Source organism: Molossus molossus, unplaced genomic scaffold (assembly GCF_014108415.1).
Source record: "Molossus molossus isolate mMolMol1 unplaced genomic scaffold, mMolMol1.p scaffold_m16_p_3, whole genome shotgun sequence".
Lineage (NCBI taxonomy): Eukaryota > Metazoa > Chordata > Mammalia > Chiroptera > Molossidae > Molossus > Molossus molossus.
Genome location: NW_023425366.1, coordinates 130638685 through 130658711, shown reverse-complemented (window position 1 = coordinate 130658711; position 20027 = coordinate 130638685). Strand labels below are relative to the sequence as shown.

Sequence of the window (20027 nt, the reverse complement as noted above, 5' to 3'; positions counted from 1 at the left end):
CACTGTGGGCTTTGGAGCCTGTCACGTTCTCCCTGTGGGTGTTGGTGTTCTGCTGTTTGTGGCTCCCTCTCCTGTGTTTAGATGAGTGAGGGAGGACCCACGTTGAACACCACTGTCAACACCACTACTTTCCTGGTTAAAGTTACCAGCCCAGGAAAGGTACTGTTATCCTCTAGCTTTTTGCCTGGAGGCTAGCAGTCGAGGTTACTTGAGGAGTTTTGGGTTGTCAGTTGATTGAAAAACTCCCTCTGGTGCTCAGCCAAGGGGCTTTCACGAGGGTGGGGCACATGCTGGTTGTTAGTGAGCCTCAATTAGCACTTCAGTGGCCCCCAGGGTGGGGTTGGATCTCCGAGGGAGGGGCTGCTGCCTCTCCTCAGAGCCTTGGGAAGGAGCAATGTGGCCACCTTCCTGAGTGGCTGCACTCAGCCAAAGCTCTGAGCGCCCTCCAAATCCCGAGTGTCCCCACACAGTTCCAGTCCAGCCTGCCCTCCTCTCCCGGAGCCCAAGGTGAGTGGCTGTGGCTGTTTCAGCCTCTGTCCTGGCTCTGTGCTGTGGAGCCGCCTGGGAGTGTAACCTGAGGGCGCTGCTCCCATCTAAGGCTGCTGCGGAGCTGCCGACCGTGGGCTCCCAGCCCCGTCTAGCGCCTTCGCAAGCCTACCGGGATGGAGTCAGTGTCCCTCGTTGTATGGTCCTCACAAGCCGCCTTTCTGTTGGTTTTTCCTGTCGATTTGTCTGTGTCATAGTTGTAATTCCAGTTTGGTTCTGGGAGACGGTCTGTGTAGGTCCGTTCACTCCGCCGCCATTTTTCGGTTCAATACATATATTTTTAACAGTTACAGTTTTATGGAGTAAAGGGAGCTTCAGTTTCTCCCTATCAGTTTATTTACAGAGCATACAGGACACGCTGGCCTTGGGGCCGTTTCTGTCCTCCCTTTTTCTGAAGGATATTGCTTTTCAAATTACCAGTGAAGGTCAAACTCTGGTTAATTTTTATGGGGCTAAAGCCATCTATAACATTCCCCATTGTTCATCTTGCTGTCCCTGAGGCTGTTGATTAGGGTAGCTCAAGGACAAGTTGTTTTTCTTAATTGAATTCCAAGGATAGTGAGCTATAACAACTACTTGTACCTGTCTCAAGAGGGTGATACCAATATTTAAATTGCCAGAACATAGCAAATGTTCAATAAAAGGCCAGGGTTGGGTGAAACAGTGGGAAAGTGTTGAAGGCCCTTGGGAGGAGGTTTTCAATAGAACACACTGCATTATTTCCTGAGTTTGCATATGTTTTCTCTGAGATTAGGCCATCACTGCTTGCTGATTGGTGCTGATTGAAGCCGGCTTCTACCCTCCCACAGAAACTTGGAGTGGGGAAGCTATTTTCCTTGATGATTGTATTTCAAAGGATTACTCCCAGATCCTGTAAAAGACATTTTTGGGTTGTATAACAGGAAAGATGGCTTTAAAAAATTGTTTTTTATAAATTAATTTTATATAGAGAGAAACATAGATCAGTGGCCCATGCATTTCGACCAGGGACCAAACCCACAACCTGGGCATGTGCCCTGACTGGGAAGCGAGCAGGTGACCTTGCAGTACATGGAAGGATAGTCAACCAATTGAGCCACACTGGTGAGGGCAGGGAAGAGGGCTTTTAAAAAGAGTTACATTAGCCCCACTGATCAAGAGGTCGTGGGTTTGATGTCCCCTCAAAGCACAACCTGGGTTTTGGGTTTGTTTCCCCAGTGAGGGTGCATACTACAGGAGACAGGGAGGCAACTCGATGTTCCTCTCCCTTCCTCTAAAATCAATGAAAGCGTGTCCTTGGGTGAGGGTTAAAAGACAAGTTACATATATTTTAAAGAGACCAAAACAGAATTTATAAATTCTGCAAGCTTTCTAACGAAAATGCTTTAAGAAGAGGGAGGTCAGGACCTAGAGCCAGGAAGTGCCTGTCTGAAGTTTAGCTAACTCAGAGGAACATTAAGGCCATCTTAGTCACTTCATTTCATGCAAGGTAGGCTGATTTAAAAGATACCTATATTTTAATAATATTAAGAAAGACACTATGCTTCATTCAGTTAATCTAGTTGAAACCAGAAAAGTCAGAGTTAATGCTGCCTGTCATTACCAGAACAAATAAGGATTGAATCTTTATGGGTCCTATATTCAGATGGCCAGCGATCTGAGAAGATGGTGGGTTATGTACCCTAAAGACCATCTTACATCTCATCTCCAGTTGACCTTTTTATAAGGAGAAGAACGTGTAGGTAAAGTTTGGAATTCAGGAAAAAGTAGGAAAACGGGTTTGGAATTCAGGGAAAAGATTAATCAGATAAAAGCTGCAGTGTGGTGATTATCCAAGTTTCCCTTCATATGCTGACTGGTGATTCTTTATCTGTGTCCTGGGCATCGGACGTTTTCTCCCTGGAGCACAATGGCTCAGATGACCATCTTGGTCACTTTCAGACCTCTTGGGGCACAAAGGTCAAATTGCTTGCAGGTCTCCTGGCGTCAGGGTCGGTCTGTCAGGTCAGCTACCAGAACAATAGCTTTATACATGCCTAAATTACTAAGCCTATTAACTGTATAACTAAAGCTAAAAAATTTTTAACTTTTTGTGTTCCCCATCATAGTGACTATAAATCTCAATTAGTAATTAAGGACTGTAGGCAGTATAATTGCTTAATTTTCAATAACTCTATTTAATTGTTCTAATGAGTCCACACTTTAGTGGGTTGCCCTAAGAGTTGTAGATCCTTTAAGTTTATGTCCCTTCTGCCTCCTCCCCTCTACTCTGGGGTTGCATCCAAGTTTTGGGGAATGGGAGTGGGAGTGCACTTAGTATTTAGGGAATCAAAAGTTCAGAAAAAGCAGAAGTAAAACCAATGAATCTCCGAAGTTGTAAATAGTAAAAGTTTATTGTGCACATACCAAAAAGACTTTGCAAATAGGTAACACTCAAACCATAATGTGAAATGGTTAGGTGTATTGTATAAAGCAGCTTCTATAATGAAGAGGCAGTGACTGTTTACTTTTCATAGTGATTGGTTATAATATCAGAATTTTCTTAATGATAGGTAATTGATTAGTAGTTACTGCCTATCAATTTTGGAAAACAGATCTAAGTTTTGCTTCTGATTTCCAGAGGTATAAGCAAAAAATGCCCCAGGTAAACGTCATCTTACAGAATAAGTTAAATTAAGCTCTGTTTTATTACACTGGTTTTGTCTGCTCAGGGAATTTTCAAGCCTGGTCTCCGTTTGTTTTTTATTTAAACAAGAGCCAATGTCCTGGCTCAGTGGTTTGGCTCAGTGGTTAGATCGTTGGCTTGCAGACCAGAGAGTCTGGTTTTGGTTTCGGTTTCTGCTAAGGGCATATACCTTGGTTTCCATTTGTCCCCGGCTCCGGTTGGGGTCGTGTGGGTGGTAGCCACTCAGTGTGTCTCGCTCACATCAATGCTTCTCTCTCTCTTTTTCCCTCTCTCCCTCCCACTCTATCTGAAGATAAATGCAAAAATGTCCTTGGGTGAGGATAAAAAAAATGGGAATCTGTTTAAAAATAAATAAATAAATAAACAAGAGCCAAGATGCTGAGGGTGCTTTGGCCAGGATCTTTTGAACTCAGACTTCTTCTGCCGTAAGATTTTCGCAGATTTACCTGGGGCAAAGTGAAGAAGGTGGGGTGAGAGGAGACCGAGGTTTGTTTTCCTCCTTGTGCATTGTTTCAGATTTGTTGTTTTATCCTAGAAAAGATAAGCTAGCTGAAAGATAAAAGGTGTTACTCTCTCTTCCCTGGGACCAAAAAAAAAAAAAAAAAAGATTGAATGAGGTATGGTACACAAGAAAACTTATGGCTAATATTTCAACATATTACCCAGTATAAGAACTACAGAAAAAAGTTATTGGTTTTATGCATCAGGTGGTTCTTTGTTCACGCCCTATCCCCATCTCAAGAAACAATTAGAAAATGATACAAATGCATTAGATAGAATTCAGACCTTATGGACATATATATTGTAGAATATTGTAAGTCTCCCATATCACACCTCCTGAGAGCTGTACAAAACTGGTGTATATACTGCCATTTTTCTCTATACATATGCTAACACACTCATTTATATTTTTACAAAAAAAGTATTGTATTTAGATCACATATACTGTTTTGAAACTTTTCTTTCCCCTTTCACAATTTATCACCCTCTCATGAAAGTACAGTATTTGTCCTCTTCTTTGAAACATGAATAGGATTTCATTGGAATTATACATTTTCTTTATCCATTTATCTGTTGATGGATATTTGATTTAGGTAATCATCCCATCTGTTTCCACTTTGACATTGTTAAATGTTCCTGGGGGGAAGAATCTTTCCCACTTGAAAACCACTTGGATGAGGAGAAAAAATGGTGACAGTGAATGGAAGCTACACAGACCATCACCCAGGACCAAACTGGAATTACAACTAAAATAAGGACAAATCATCAGGAAAAAAACAACTGAAAAGCATCTGGAGAGAACTCATATAACCAGGGACAGAAAGAGGACACCAAATGAAGCCTGGTAGGAAATGTGGAGGTGTGAGAGGACAGGCTGGGAGCCCACAGACAGCAGCTGAGCGCTGTATTAGCTGTGAATGGTTCCCGCTGAGAAAGGGGGATTTTAAAAAACACCAAATCAGTGACAGCCACCCACCTTGGGCTCTGGCAGAGGGAGGGTGGACGGGACTGGAACTGTGTGGAGAGAGTCTGGGGCTCCTGGCTCAGGAGAGAGTGAGAGGGGAGGACACAGAACTTTGTGCTGAATTACTCCCTCATAGAACCGTAGTCATATTACTCAAAGAGCCCCTTCCCAAAGGCCCAGGGAGAAAAAACTGCCACTTCCTCAGGAATTCAACACCACATGGCCAGGTCAGAGAAATGCAAATTGAGGCTCATTAACACATAGAGTTTGGCAGCAAGCAAGTGCCCCACTTCCTGGAAATCCTCTTACATCTGAGGGCTTTTTTCATTCAGCTGAGGGCTACAAATTGAGGCTCATCAAGTAACTAAGACTAATAGCCTCCAGCCAGCCAAAAGCTAGAAGATAACTGAACCTTTTGTTGGCCTGAAAATTGACCCTGGAAAGTAAGACTTGACAGTGGTATTTAATGTGGGTCCTTCCTCACTCATCCAAACACAGTAGAGTGAGCCATAATAAGTGGAACACCAACACCCACAGGAAAAATTTGGCAGCTCCAAAACCCACCGAGACAGCCAAAATGGTGAAACAAAGAAACAAATTCCAAATGAAAGAACAAGAGAATTCGACAGGAGAAGAGATAAATGAAATGGAATTAAGCAAAATATCAGAGGTAGAGTTCAGAGTAACAATTATGAGGAACCTCAACAGCATGAGTAAAAATATAGAAACATCTTATTGGAAATACAGAATGACATCAGAAATAAACACATTGGAAGGAACAGCCAGCAGAATAGAGGAAGTTGAGGACCGGATCAGTGAATAAGAAGACGGAAGAAAATATCACCCAATCAGAGAACTAAAAAGAAAAAACAATTCAAAAATGGGAAGACAACTTAAGAGAACTGTGGGACAACATGAAATGTAACAACATCCACATCATAGAAGTGCCAGAAGAAGAAAAAAAATGAGCAAGGGTTAGAGAACATATTTTAAGAAATAGTGACAGAAAACTTCCCTAACTTGGTGAAGGAAAAAGGCATAAAATTTCAAGAAGCACAGAAAACTCCATGTAAGAAGAACCCAACGAGACCCATACCAAGACACATGATAATTAAAATGCCAAAAATTAAAGACAAAGAGAGAATCCTAAAGGCAGCAAGAGATAAGCAACAGGTTACCTACAAAGGAAACCCCATAAGGCTCTCAGCTGACTTCTCAACAGAAACACGACAGGCCAGAAGGTAATGGCATGAAGTAATCAAAGTAATGAGAAACAAAGATCTGAATTCAAGACTACTCTATTTGGCTAGGCCATTATTCAAAATTGAAGGTCAAATAAAGAGCTTCCCAGGAGAAAAAAAGGCTAAGGAAATGTATCAGCACCAAACCAGCCCTGCAAGAAATGTTAAAAGGACTACTGTAATAAGCAGAAGAAATAGGAAGAGAAGTGGAACCATAATAAAAAAAATTGGAATTAAATAAGTAAATATCAATAATCACCTTAAAGTAAATGGATTAAACACTCCAATCAAAAGACACAGAATAGCTGAATGGATAAGAAAGCATGACTCATATTTATGTTGTTTACAAGAGAGCCGCCTTACAACAAGAGATTCACATAGGTTGAAAGTGAAGGGATGGGAAAAAAAACAAAACAAAACTGGGGTAGCAATACTCATATCTGATAAAAATAGACTTCAAAATGAAGACCGTAAGTAGAGACAAAGAAGGCCACTACATAATATTGAAAGGATCTATTCAACAGAAGGCTATAACCTTGGTAAACATATATGCACCCCTTAAAGGAGCACCAAAATACATTAAAAAACTTTTGGAGGACCTCACAGGAGAAATCAATAGCAATACAAACATAGCAGGGGACTTCACCGCACTGACATCACTGGATAAATTCTCTAGACAAAAATTAACAAGGAAACAGAGACTCTAAATGATGTACCAGATCAAATGGACTTAATACATATCTACAGAGAATTACACCCCAAACCTGCAGAATTCATTCTCATGTGTACCTAGAACATTCTCAAAGACAGATCACATGTTAGGACACAAACTAAATCTCTACAAGTTCAAGAAGTTCAAAATCATATCAAGCATCTTCTCAGATCACAATGGCAAGAAACTAGAAATTAATTACAACAAAAACATTCAAACACATGAGGGCTAAATAGCATGTTATTAAACAATGAATGGGTTACCAAAGAGATGAAGGATGAAATTAAAAACTTCATGGAAACTACTGAAAATGAACACACAACAACACAATCTATGGGATACAGTGAAAGCAGTGCTGAGAGGGAAGGTCACAGCACTACAGGCCTACCTCAAGAAACAAGAACAATTTCTAGTTGATTTTCTAACCCTACAACTAAAAGAACTAGAAAGTAGACAAAAAGTAAAAGCCAGAGCAAGTAGAAGGAAAGAAATAGTAAAGATCAGAGCAGCAATAAACCACTAAGGAACTAAAAAAACAATTCAGAAGATCAATGAAACAAAGAGATGGTTCTTTAAAAAGATAAACAAGATGGATGGACCTTTATCCAGATTCATCAAGAAACAGAGAGAGGACCCAAATAAACAAAATCAGAAATGAAAGAGGAGAACAACTGACACCATAGAACTACAAAGGATTGTTAATAAATACTATGAACAATTATACACCAACAAATTGGACAATCTAGGTGAAATGGACAGATTTCTAATATCACACAGTCTCCCTAAACTGAACTGGGAAGAGAGAGAAAACTTGAACAGACGAACAACAACTAAGGAAATTGAAGACATCATCAAGAAACTCCCAGCTAGCAAAAGCCCAGGCCTAGAGGGCTTCCCTGGGGGAGTTTTACCAAACATTCAAAGAAGAACTAACACCCGTTCTCCTGAAACTATTCCAGAAAATCCAAGAAGGAAGACTTCCAAACTCATTTTATGAGGCCAGCATAATTGTAATTCCAAAACCAGATAAAGACACTACAAAGAAAGAAAACCGCAGGCCAGTATCTCTGATGCGTATAAATGCCAAAATCCTTAAGAAAATAGCAAATTGGATCCAGCAATACTTTAAAACAATTATTCATCATGACTAAGTGGGATTCATCCCAGGTGTGCAAGGCTGGTACCATATTTATAAATTAATAAATGTGATACACCATATAAGCAAAATGAAGGAGAAAACCATATGATCATATAAATAGATGCTGAAAAAGCATTTGACAAAATCCAGCTCCCATTTCTGATAAAAATACTTAGCAATGTCGGAATAGGGAGACCATATCTCGACATAATAAAGGCCATATGTGAAAAACCTACAGCCAACATCATACTCAGTGGGAAAAAAACTGCAAGCATTTTCCTTAAGAACAGGAACAAGACAAGGATGCCTTTTTTCACTACTCTTATTTAACATAGGTCTGGAAGTCTTAGCCACAGCAATAATACATGAAGAAAAAAATGAAAGGTATCCAAATTGGAAAGGAGGAAGTGAAACTGTCATTATTTGCAGATGACATGATATTGTACATAGAAAACCCTAAAGATTCCATACAAAATATACTAGATTTAATAAGTGAATTTGGCAGAGTAACAGGATACAAAATTAACATCAAGAAGTCGACATTCTTATACACCAATAATGAACTCACAGAAAGAGAAACTAAAAAAACAATTCCATTTACCATTGCAGCAAAAAAACAAAAAAACGAAGATACTTAGGGGTAAAATTAACCAAAGAAGTAAAGGACCTGTTCTCAGAAAATCATAGGACATTGAAAAAAGAAATAGAGGAAGATATAAAAAAGTGGAAGTATTCACCTTTTTCATGGATTAGAAGAATTGACATAATTAAATTGTCCATACTACCCAAAGCAATCTATAGACTCAATGTGATCCCCATTAAAATACCAACAACATATTTCACAGAACTAGAACAAATACTCCAAACGTTTATATGGAATCAAATAAGACCCCAAATAGCCACAGCAATCTTGAAAAAGAACAAAGTGGGAGGGATCACAATACTGGATATCAGGTTATACTACAAAGCCATTGTTATCAAAATGGCTTTGTATTGGCACAAGAACAGAGATCAAGAATATAGATCAATGGAACAGAACAGAGAACCCAGAAATTGACCCAAGACATTATGCTCAGTGAATATTTCACAAAGTTGGCAAGAGCATACAGTGAAATAAAGACAGCCTCTTTAATAAATGAAGTTGGGAAAATTGGACAGCTACATACAAAACAATGAAACTAGAACAGCAGCTTACATCATGTCATACACAAGAATAAATTCAAAATGGATAAACCACTTAAATATAACTCAGGAATCCATAAAAATTCTACAAGAAAATGTAGGCAATAAAATTTCAGACATCACATACAGCAGAATTTTCACTGATACAACGCCTAAGGCAAGAGAAACAAAGGAAAAAATCAGTACATGAGACTACATCAGACTAAAAAGCTTATGCACAGCAAAAGAAACAGGCATCAAAATGGAAAAATATCCCACTATATGGGAGAGCATAATTGCCAATGATACATCAGATAAGGGGGTAATATCCAAAATATATAGAGTGCTCATACAACTTAACAAAAGGAAGACAAAGAATCCAATTAAAAAATGGGCAGAGGATTTAAATAGACACTTTCCAAACAGTACATACAAATGGCCAAGAGACATGAAAAAATGGTCAATGTCACTAACCATCAGAGAGATGCAAATTAAAACAACTCTGAGATATCACCTTACACTTGCCAGAATGGCTGCCATCAACAAATCATCAAACAAGTGTTAGCAAGGGTGTGGAGAAAAGGGGACTCTATCTAGTACACTGCTGGTGGGAATGCAGTCTGGTGCAGCCCCTGTGGAATACAGTATGGTGTTTCCAAAAAGTTAAAAATTGATCTGCCATTTGACCCAGTGATCCTATTCTTGGAATATATCCTAAGAAGCCTGAAATACCAATCAGAAAGAATATATGTACCCCCCATGTTTGTAGCAGCACTATTTACAATAGCTAAGATCTGGAAACAGCCTAAATATCCATCAGTAGACGAATGGATAAAAAAGCTGTGGTACATATACACAATGGAGTACTATGCAGCTATATGAAAGAAAGATCTTTTATACTTTGAGATGACAAGGAGGGCCCTGGAGAGTATTATGCTAAGTAAAATAAGTCAATCAGAGAAAGATAAATATCCATGATCTCACTTATTTGTGGAATATAATGAACAAATTAAGCTGAGGAACAAAATAATCCAGAGTTATAGAAGTAGGATACAGACTGACAAACCTCAGAAGAGTGGGTTTGGGGGGAGCGATGGGATAAACCAAAGAACTTATATGCATATGTGAATAACCAGTGGACATAGACAACAATATTGTGTGGGTGGGGGTTACAGGATTGGGAAGAGGGTTTCTAGGGTGGAAAAGGAAAAACATTTGTAACTAAAATAAATTAGTCCTGGCTGGTTTGGCTCAGCGGTTGGAGCTTTGGCCTGAGGACCAGTGAGTTGCGGGTTTGTTTCTGACAAAGGGCATGCACCTTAGTTGTGGTTTGTCCTTGGTCCTGGTTGGGTTGTGTGGGAGGCAATCAGTTGAGTGGCTCTATCACATCGATGTTTCTCTCTGTCTCTCTCTCCCTCCCAGTCTATCTGATGATAAATGGAAAAAGTATCCTCAGGTGAGGAATAAAATAAATAAATTAATTAAAGAAATGTTATACATACAAATGGAATATTATTCAGCTATGGAAAGGAGGATATCCTGCCATTTGCAACAACATTATGAGGACATTATGCTAAGTGAGATAAGTCAGGCAGAGAAAGACAAATGCTGTATCATAGCACTTATGTGTGGAGTCTTTAAAAAAAAAAATCAAACCTGTAAAAAAGAGAGACAGAGACAGAGAGAGAAAATAAAATGGTGGTTATCAGAGGATGTAGAGGGTGGAGGTTGGGGGGATAAAATTGACAGTGTTTAAGGATATAGATTTGAAATAAGCACCAAATAAGCCACAGAGTTCTAATATGTTTTCAGTTTAACATAAATATTAATATTATACTGTAAGTATGTAATGTGATAAATATCATTATAAGGAAAACCACAGTACAGTGTATAAATATATTAAAGCAACATGATGTATACCTTATATATATATATATATATAAAAAAACCCCTTGGACAGACATGGGTTTAACTTTTTAAGAAACTGCTAAAGCTTTCCAAAGTGTGTGTATCATTCTGTACTTCCACTAGTAATTGATGAGACACTTTGCTCCACATCTTCTCAAACAGTCGGTGTTGTCAGTCTTTTAGTTGTTTTAATGAGGTGTTTTGTTTTGGTTTTAATTTGTGTTTCACTAACGGCATATAATATTGAGGAGTTTCTCTCTTTTTTTAAAATTTTTTTTTTAAGATTTTATTTCTTAGAGCAGTTTAAGTTTCCAGTAAAATTGAGGGGAAGGTATGGAAATTTCTCACATACCTCTTCCTCCTGCACATGCATAGCTGCCTTATACCACTCCCTCACCACAGCGGACGTCTTTGACAGCTGATGAAACTATGTTGACACATGAAAATGATCAGAATTGTCCACAGTCCATAGTTTAGAGTACATTCTATGGGTTTGGACAAATATATAATGACATGTATTCATCATTACAGTGTCGTATGGAGTAGTTTCACTGCCCTAAAATTTTCTGAACACCACCTGTTTATTCCTCTCCCCGCCCCAAACCTGGGCAACCCCTGGTGCCTTCCCTGTCTCCATGGCTCCGCCGGGTCCAGAGGTCAGAGAGGTGGCACCATGTGGATGCAGCCTTCTCAGATGGGCTCCTTCCACTTCGTCACATGCATTTCAGCTTCCTCCACGTCTTCTCGTGGCCTGATAGCTCATTTCCTTGTAGTTCTGAGAAACATTCTGCTGTCTGGATGGACCACCGTTATTTACCCATCACCTACTGAAGAACATCTTGGTTGCCTATAAGTTGTGGCAAAGATGAATGAAGCTGTTATAAGCATTCATGTGCAGGTTTTTATATGTCTTCCAAAGTGGCTATACATGTTACAGTCCCACCAGCAGTGAATGAGCTTCTGTTACTCCATATACTTGCTAGCATTGGTGTCAGTGTTTTAGATTTTGGCCATTCTGATAGGTGTGACATGGTATCTCATTGTTGTTTTCAATTTGCACTTCCTTGATGACATATGATATAGAGCATTTTAAAAAATATGTTTTTATTGATTTTTTAGAGAGAGAAGAAGGGAGAGAGAGAGAGAGATAGAAACATCGATGTGAGAAAGATACATCAGTCAACTGGCTATCTCCTGCACACTCCCTAATGGGGATCAAGCCCGAAACCCAGACATGTGCCCTGACCAGGAATTGAACCAGGACCTCTCAGTCCATGCGAAGACTGCTCAATCAACTGAGCCACACCAGCCAGGCTATAGAGCATTTTTATATACTTATTTGTCATCTGTATACCTTCTGTGGTTGAGATGTCTCTAAAGGACTGTAGTCCATTTTTAAAAAATGTTTCCTGTGCTTTTTAACTACATGTATTCCCCCCAGATTTAATAGATATAATTGACATATAATATTGTATAAGTTTAAGGTATACAATGTAATGATTTGATATATGTATATATTCCAAAATGATTACCAAAATAAATTTAGTTAACACATACATTACCTCACAGTTACAATTTTTTGTGCGTGATGAGATCTTTTAGATATACTCTCTTAGCAACTTTTAAATATACAATACAGCATTATTAACTATAATCACCAGAATTTATTAATCTTATAACAGCAAGTTAGCACTTTTTGACCACTTTCACCCATCTTCCCCACCCCTGGCAACCACCAATCTATATTCTGTTTCTTTGAATTCGGTCTTTTAGATTATTCATATAAATGATATCACACGGTATTTGTTTTTGTTTGACTTATTTCATTTAGCATAATGCCCTCAAGGGTTACACATGTTGAAAATGGCAGGATTTCTCTTTATGACTGAATAATATTTTACTGAATAATAATTATACACCCCCCCCCACACACACACACACACATGCACACATTTTCTGTATCTATTCATCTGTTGATAGACAAACAGGTTGTTTCAGTCTTGGCTAATGTAAACTGATGTAAATAATGCTGTTGTGAACATGGCAGTCAGAGCAGATATCTTTCTGAGATAAAACTTTTTCCCTCAGATATATATCTGCAAATGGATTTGCTGCATTATTGCTGGATCTATTCTTAATTTTTTGAGGAATCTCCATACTATATTCCATAGTAGCTGAATGAATTTGCTTCCCTATTCCATAGTAGCTGAATGAATTTGCTTCCCTATTCCATAGTAGCTGAATGAATTTGCTTCCCTCATAGGTCAGGTCATGAAACAGTCTCCATGGCCAGTCAGGCTCACTGGCTATAGATCCAAAGCAAGGTGAACTGCCCACTGAACTCCCCAGCCAGATGGGGCCACCCACTCAGCTCAGCCCAGTTCTGGGGTTTTCATAATGGTGTCTTGTCTATAGATTGTTGTTGGTCTTATCTTGTGAGGGGTAATGGTGTGTGTGTGTGTGTGTATATATATATATTTATTTAATTAAAGGTTTGTTCAAGTTTATTTCTTATTTTTAAAAGTTTGGGTTCTCTCTTTATTATTGGCTTATAGAAATGCTTTATATATTCTGAACAAGGCTTTTGTTAGATATAGGCGTTGGGAGTGTTTTCTCTCCTGTGGCTTTCCTTTTACTTTCTGACGGTAGTTTTTGATGAGCAGACATTTCAGATTTGGATGAAGCCCTGTTTGTGCTTTTCTTCTCTACCTTAAGCAATCTCTGCCTAGGTCACAAAGATATTCTCCTGTCTTTTTCCTGGTAGTTTATTAGTTTAGCTTTTATGTTTAGGCCCAGGAGCTCTTCTTCCTCCATCCTTTGAAATTCTAATCTAATGCCTGTTTGTGGAAGTTCTAAACCTTTACTTTTTTCCATAAAAATGGTAAGCATATCTCTATTTTGTTTGTTAGTTCATTAGATTGGACATGTAAGTAAGATGGTATTGTCTTTCTCTGACTGGCTTATTTTACTCAGCATAATGCTCTCCAGGTCCCTCCATGCTGTTGCTAAGGGTGAAAGTTCCTTCTGTCTTACAGGGGCATAGTGTTCCCTTGTGTACATGTACCACAGCGTTTTTATTCATTCATCCACCAATGGGCACTTGGGCTGTTTCCAAATGTTGGCTATTGTAAGTAACACTGCATTGAATTTAGGGATACATATGTTCTTTCAAATTAGTGTTTCAGGTTTCTTTAAATAAATTCCCAGAAGTGGAATCACTGGGTCATAAGGCAGTTCCATTTTCAATTTTTTGAGGTAACTCCATACTGCTTTCCACAGTGGTCTTACAGCAGGCTGACAGCTATTGGGGAGGAGGTGGTGGAGGTGGTAGTAGAGGGATTGAGCAGTAAAAAAAAAAGAAAAAAACTCATGGACATGAATAACAACAGTGTGGGGCTTGCTGGGTTGGGGTAGTGTGGGGGAGGTGGAGGAGGGTATAGGAGGGGCAAATGGTGATGGGCGGAGACTTGACTTGGAGTGGTGAGCACACAGTGCAGTCAGTGTACAGATGATGTGTTGTGGAATTGTGCACCTGAAACCTGTATAATTTTGTTAACCAGTGTCACCCCAATAAATTCAATAAAAAGGGGAAAAGAGAAAGAAAATGGTAAACAGAGTTATTTTAAACTTTGCTCCTGATAATTTTGGCCCTGATGCAGAAAAATTGCTTGTAGGAATACTTGACACCAGGATGATATTTTTCCCAGAGCGCATTTATTTTTTTATGCCAGGCACTTACCTGTGGGCATCTGTGATCTGGGATCACCTTCATCTGGTGTCAAGGATTGAAATTACTTGAAATTGGGCTGCAGTCCCTGTGAAGGCCAATCTCCTTCACATTCATTCTTATTTATATGATATGCCTCCCCTCTAGGTCCTGAATTTCAGCTCTTCTTGGTAACCCCAAGAATTTAAGTGTTCAAGGTCACACAGTTAGTGGTGGAGTTGGGAAGTCAATTTAGACATCTGTCCTCTTATTCTGGGTTATAATGATCTACCATGCCGCTTACATGCACTGTGAGGGAAGGGTTTTATTTGTTTTCTTTCCCACTGTGCACCCACGCTCAACATGGCATATAGTAGATATTCAGAAAATGTTCATTAAATATAAGAATGAATCTGCCCCCATTAGTAATGTTGTTATTGCCAATCTCACAAATTACTGAGTGGCATGTTGGATTTATAGGTGTGATGTGATTTTTTTTTTTTTTTTTGCCTCCTTATGTTGATGATTTATTTGTTTTGTATTATTTCTGAATTAGTATTTTGATAAAAATTGGAAAAGCTACTGGTCCATTTTTACCTGGAAACTTGAATCAATAACTCAATGATCATTGTTTGTGCTTGAAGTTTTGTATGTATTAGAAACTCAATAGAAGCTGAATAAATTAAAAATGTAGGGATAAACAACTTCTCAAATATTTCAAATGCTTTTTGTTTCTGTTGTCATCCTTTAAGCTTGATGAGAAAATTAAGTATTTTGAATTTAAGTAATTGTCTAAAATTTACATTTTTAAAGATAATCTTAATTTTAAAAAAATGTATTTTCTCTGTAGAGTTGAAGAATGAATTTGTTGGCATTGAATAAATTTATGGTTCTTCTGTGGAAGAATTTCACTTTAAAGGTAAGTTGAGCTACTTATAGGATTATTGTAACATCTAAGAGACCATAATAGGAAAATTCTGACAGCCATTTCACTGCATTTTAGTTCATACTGTTGTAGTTTCTCAGTTCTAGAGCTGGGGTTATCTCTTTCACATATTTAGAATACTCATAGAGTGAAGTAAAAGCAGAATGATTCATAGAAAGGAGGAAAAAAGGCAGCCCTGGAAACTGCTGCTAGCATATACTGAACTGTCTTCTGGCCACTTATATATCTTCTATGAAGTGCCTGTTAATATAAAATAATTAGCTATTTGCAAAGTGAATATACCCTTTGGATAATTAATGGTCTTTTTTTTTTCATCTCCTAGAGACGGCAGTTCATTGCTATAGTTGTGGAAATCATCGTGACATTACTGTTTGCTGGCATACTTTTGTTAACACGCAAGATTGGGGTTATAAGTCAGAATGGGCCTTACTATTACCCTTTTCAGCCTGTTGATAAGTTGCCTGTATTCCTCGGAAAGAACCCTCCTTCTGGTCTGTGGGAATTGGCTTTCGTGCCTTCCAAAAGTGTTGTGGTGAAGAATATTGTTGAAACTGTGAAAAGGGATTTACACTACAATTTTGAAGGTTAGAAATGAAGTTTTTCTAAAAAAAAAAAAATAATAATGCATTATTAAATTGTTGTAGTAAAGACACACACTTAAGCCTTTCACTGGGTGTAACCTTCCAAGGAAAATATTGCAGGATATCCTCATAACCAGGTAGTTACCTCCCAGGTATAATATTATAGGCTTGGTTAAACTTGAGAGTTAAATTCACATAAAAATATTTTCTCCTAGATCCCAAAGCAAATAGTAGTATTTTAAAATTAGACAGTCAATTTACATTATTCTAGATTCTTGTCCAATCCTGTGATCCCAAGTATAACTCCAGGGCTGCGTGATGGTGTGCCAAAGGCCCCAAGGCACAGCACAAGCATGAGCCCTCATTCGGATGCATAGGCAGCTATTTCAGACATTGCTGATATAAAGCGTTGCCTGAGTCACACGGCAATGCTGTATAGGAGACTCAGGCTACTTAGATTATTACAAAGTTCCCCATTTTTTACTTACCTTCAAATTCTCAACTCAGTTTTTCTCCTTTGTCTTCCAGAGATAAAAATTGTTAGAAGTTTGGTGGGCATCTGTCCAGTGCCCTGTCCCTTTACACACATATATTTATTTAGTAGTGTATTTTTTCAATCTTTCTTGTTTTTCAAGGGATTTGAGAGTCCTTGAGAATATATGATATCTAAAAACATTTTTTATTAATAACACTGAAGCAGAAGAATGCACAATTCCAATAATTTTTGAAGTATACAATAGAAATATTCTAATAAATATAGTGCCTTACAGGCTACTTTTGTGTTACCCAAAATATTTTGTAATTTCCACTCTGATTTCTTCTTTGATGCATGGGATTTTTAGAATTGTGTTATTTAACTTGCAACATTTGGGATTTGTTGTTATTTTTCTGTTGTTGATTTCTATTTTAATTTCCTTGAATCAGAGTGTATATTCTATAATGTCTGTTGTTTGAAATTTTGAGAATTTTTTTCTGGCTAGTTTATAGTGTATTTTGATAAATGTTCGATGTGCATTTGTAAAGACTCTGTTCTGTAGCATTTGCTTGTGGTGTTGTGTAAAGGTCACCGAGGTCAATTTGGTCAATCATGCTTTTCAAATCTCCTGTGTTCTTAGTATTTTTTATCTACTTATTCTATTAGTTGTTGAGGAAGGAATTAAAATTCCAGCTAGGTGTTATTAATGTTATAAAGCTATACATATTAAAATAATATTAAAATTTTCTCTTTCAGTGAGGAAGCTCTGTTCAGTTTCTCTTTACTCCTGAGGGTTACTTCTAGTGCTAGGGTGTGCTCATTACTCCTAGGGCATGGCCCTTTTAGGGTGTGGATGGGAAGTCTGCAGTTTCTTTGCAGGCCCCTCCATGGTGGGGCTTGAACTCCATCCCATCTCCCCTGCATTGCCTAGCTGCTGGTCACTTCTCCGCACTGTCTCCTGCCACCTGCTGGCATCTCGGCACCTTCTCCCGGGCCATTCCAGTGTAGGAGTTGGCCAGTGACTTCAGGGGAATATATGTGCTGCATTTTTACCTCACTTCTCTGCTGTTCTCTTCTCTTCGGAGTTTTGCCTCCTAAGTCCAGCCATTTTGGCAGCCTAAACTCTCACCTCTTTCTCTTCAGTTCGGTAAGTCAGCAACTCTTTGCAAATGCTTTCAGGGACAGTACCAGGGTGAAAGTAGAATCCACCTTGTGCATTCCAAGCAGTTTTAAAGATTTTGTCCAACTTTTATGCAGTGGGAAAGTTTAATCTTGTGTAAGCCCTTCTATCACAGCAAGGACTGGAAGTCCTTGTGTGAGAATTTTTAAATTTTCTGCCGGTTATTTCCAAGTTTTTTACATTATAGTTAGAGAATACAGTCTTTAGGATGTTGGTTCCTCAGAATTTAATACATGATTAACTTTTATAAAAATTCCTTCTGTGCTGTGCTATATATTCTGCATGGTCTGGACTAGACCCCTTTTAGGTATTTATCAAACTTTCTTGGCCACACCTGCTGTCTGGGCCTCAGCTCACGTCCATTGGAAAGTTTTGCCACCACTGCCCTCACCTGATCTTAAACAACACAAGCTCTCTGAGTGTCCCTGAGACCCAAAGAATCTGCCATTTCCAGTGTAACAGGAACCGTAGCAGCTCTAATGGCCAAGTCTGACCTTTCCTGACATATTGAGATTTTTTTTATCCTCACCCGAGAACATTCTTGCATTTATTCTCAGATAGAGCAGGAGGGAGAGAGGAAGGAAGAAAGAGAGAGAAACATCGATGTGAGAGAGACACATTGAGTGGTTGCCATCCATACGACCCCAACCAGGACCCTGGACAAACTGCAACTGAGGTACGTGCCCTTAGCAGGAACCGAACCCGGGATTCTCTGGTCCACAGGCTGACCCTCTAACCGCTGAGCCAAACTGGCCAGGGCTTGACATATTGAGATTTTCATTTCCTCTGTGGCTCCTGGGAGGGGCCAGGGAAGAAAATCCAGAATTCAGGGGAGATAACATTTAATGAGTGAAAGACAGAGATGAAGAGGTAACACAAACACTGTTTTAAGATGCAGTGGCCCCCAAAACAGTGTCTGAGAGACTGCTTGTTAAATTTCTTGTAATGCCAGTTCCAGCTTCAGAATGTGCTGCCTTGTTCTGCGTTTCCTCTCGTGCCTCACTCTCCCCGTATCAGGATTAGGGCTGGGCAAGCAGGGCAGCTCAGTACAAATGTTACCCTTGCACAGCCGTAGAAGTGAATGCCTCGGGTGCTTCACCCACCTCATCCTAGTCCTGGCATTGCTCTTTCCTTCCCTCACCTGTGATGCCCTGGGATCCTTACCACTTAGGAAGACACTGACATGTAAGTTTCCCTCTGGGACAAGTGACATCAGTAAGACAGTAGAATAGGAGGTTCCCTGCTCAGTGGTCATAATTTGCTAGCCATCCATGGACAAAAGTACCTTTCTGGGAATGTTGAGACCCACAGAGGAACGACAACACCCTGGTGGAGCTCAAGACTGAGATGGCAGGCCCATATGATGTCAGGCTCCCTTATCATGATCCCAGCCACACATCTGGAAATGGCCTCCTCCCCATGTGGACTCAGTTATAGCCCTTTTTGGCCTTGGTCCTGCTATCAGCACTGTCGGCCAAGGAACTGGGAGGTATCACACCCACCCGAGCCTCAGGTAATAGGCCCACTGACCTTGATTCTGGCTCTAGACTCTTTAGCAACCTGGCTCTGGTTCCTCTCAGCTGTGGACAGGCAGTAATCCTGTCCACCCAGGGACCCATTTGGAGACATGTCTGCCTGTGCACCTAGACACAGGCTTCCTGACCTCAGTCTGACTTCAGATCTTAAAGTGGCCCTGAAGCCTGGCTCTAGCCCACCTTAGCCATGGGTCAGGAGCACTCAGGGACCCATCTAGTGACCCAGTGGGAGCTTTCCCAGGGGCCCAGCAGGAGCCACTCTTGTCCAGATACCCGATAAGAGCATTCCATTGAGCATTATTACAGTGGCTAAAACCTCCCTACATTTTGTCTTCTTTTTTTGATTAATCCTCATCTAAGGGTATTTTTCCATAGATTTTAGAGAGAGTGGAAGGGAGGGAAGGGGACAGAGAGAGAGAAAGAGACATCAGTGTGAGAGAGACACACATCAATTGGTTGTCTCCCGCACACGCCCTGACTAGGGTGGAGATGGAACCTGCAACCCAGGTATGTGCCCTTGACCAGAAATCGAACCATGACCCTTCAGTGCATGGGCCAATGCTCTAACCACTGAGAAACATCAACCAGAGCTGTCCTCCCTTTTAAACAACTAATTAGGCATCCATTTATGGACAACATGCATCTTTGGGTGTTTTGGGATCCAGCAATATATGCCGAAGGACTTCGTAGGGGTGTTGCCCACATGTGCATCTGGTAATAGGCCAACTGATCTCAGTATGGCTGTGGAACCATCAAAGACAGCAGATT

General features: G+C 39.6%; 1 protein-coding gene across 1 annotated transcript in view; it reads left to right on the top strand.

Annotated features, from left to right (window-relative positions):
• Positions 1-20027, top strand: part of LOC118642185 (ATP-binding cassette sub-family A member 3-like) — a 223145-nt gene that overhangs the window by 5953 nt on the left and 197165 nt on the right. Inside the window, exons 2-3 of the mRNA XM_036279777.1 lie at positions 15393-15461; positions 15811-16072. Of these exons, the coding sequence (XP_036135670.1) occupies positions 15402-15461; positions 15811-16072 (322 nt within the window). The 5' untranslated portion in view covers positions 15393-15401. The remainder of the gene's footprint in view (positions 1-15392; positions 15462-15810; positions 16073-20027) is intronic.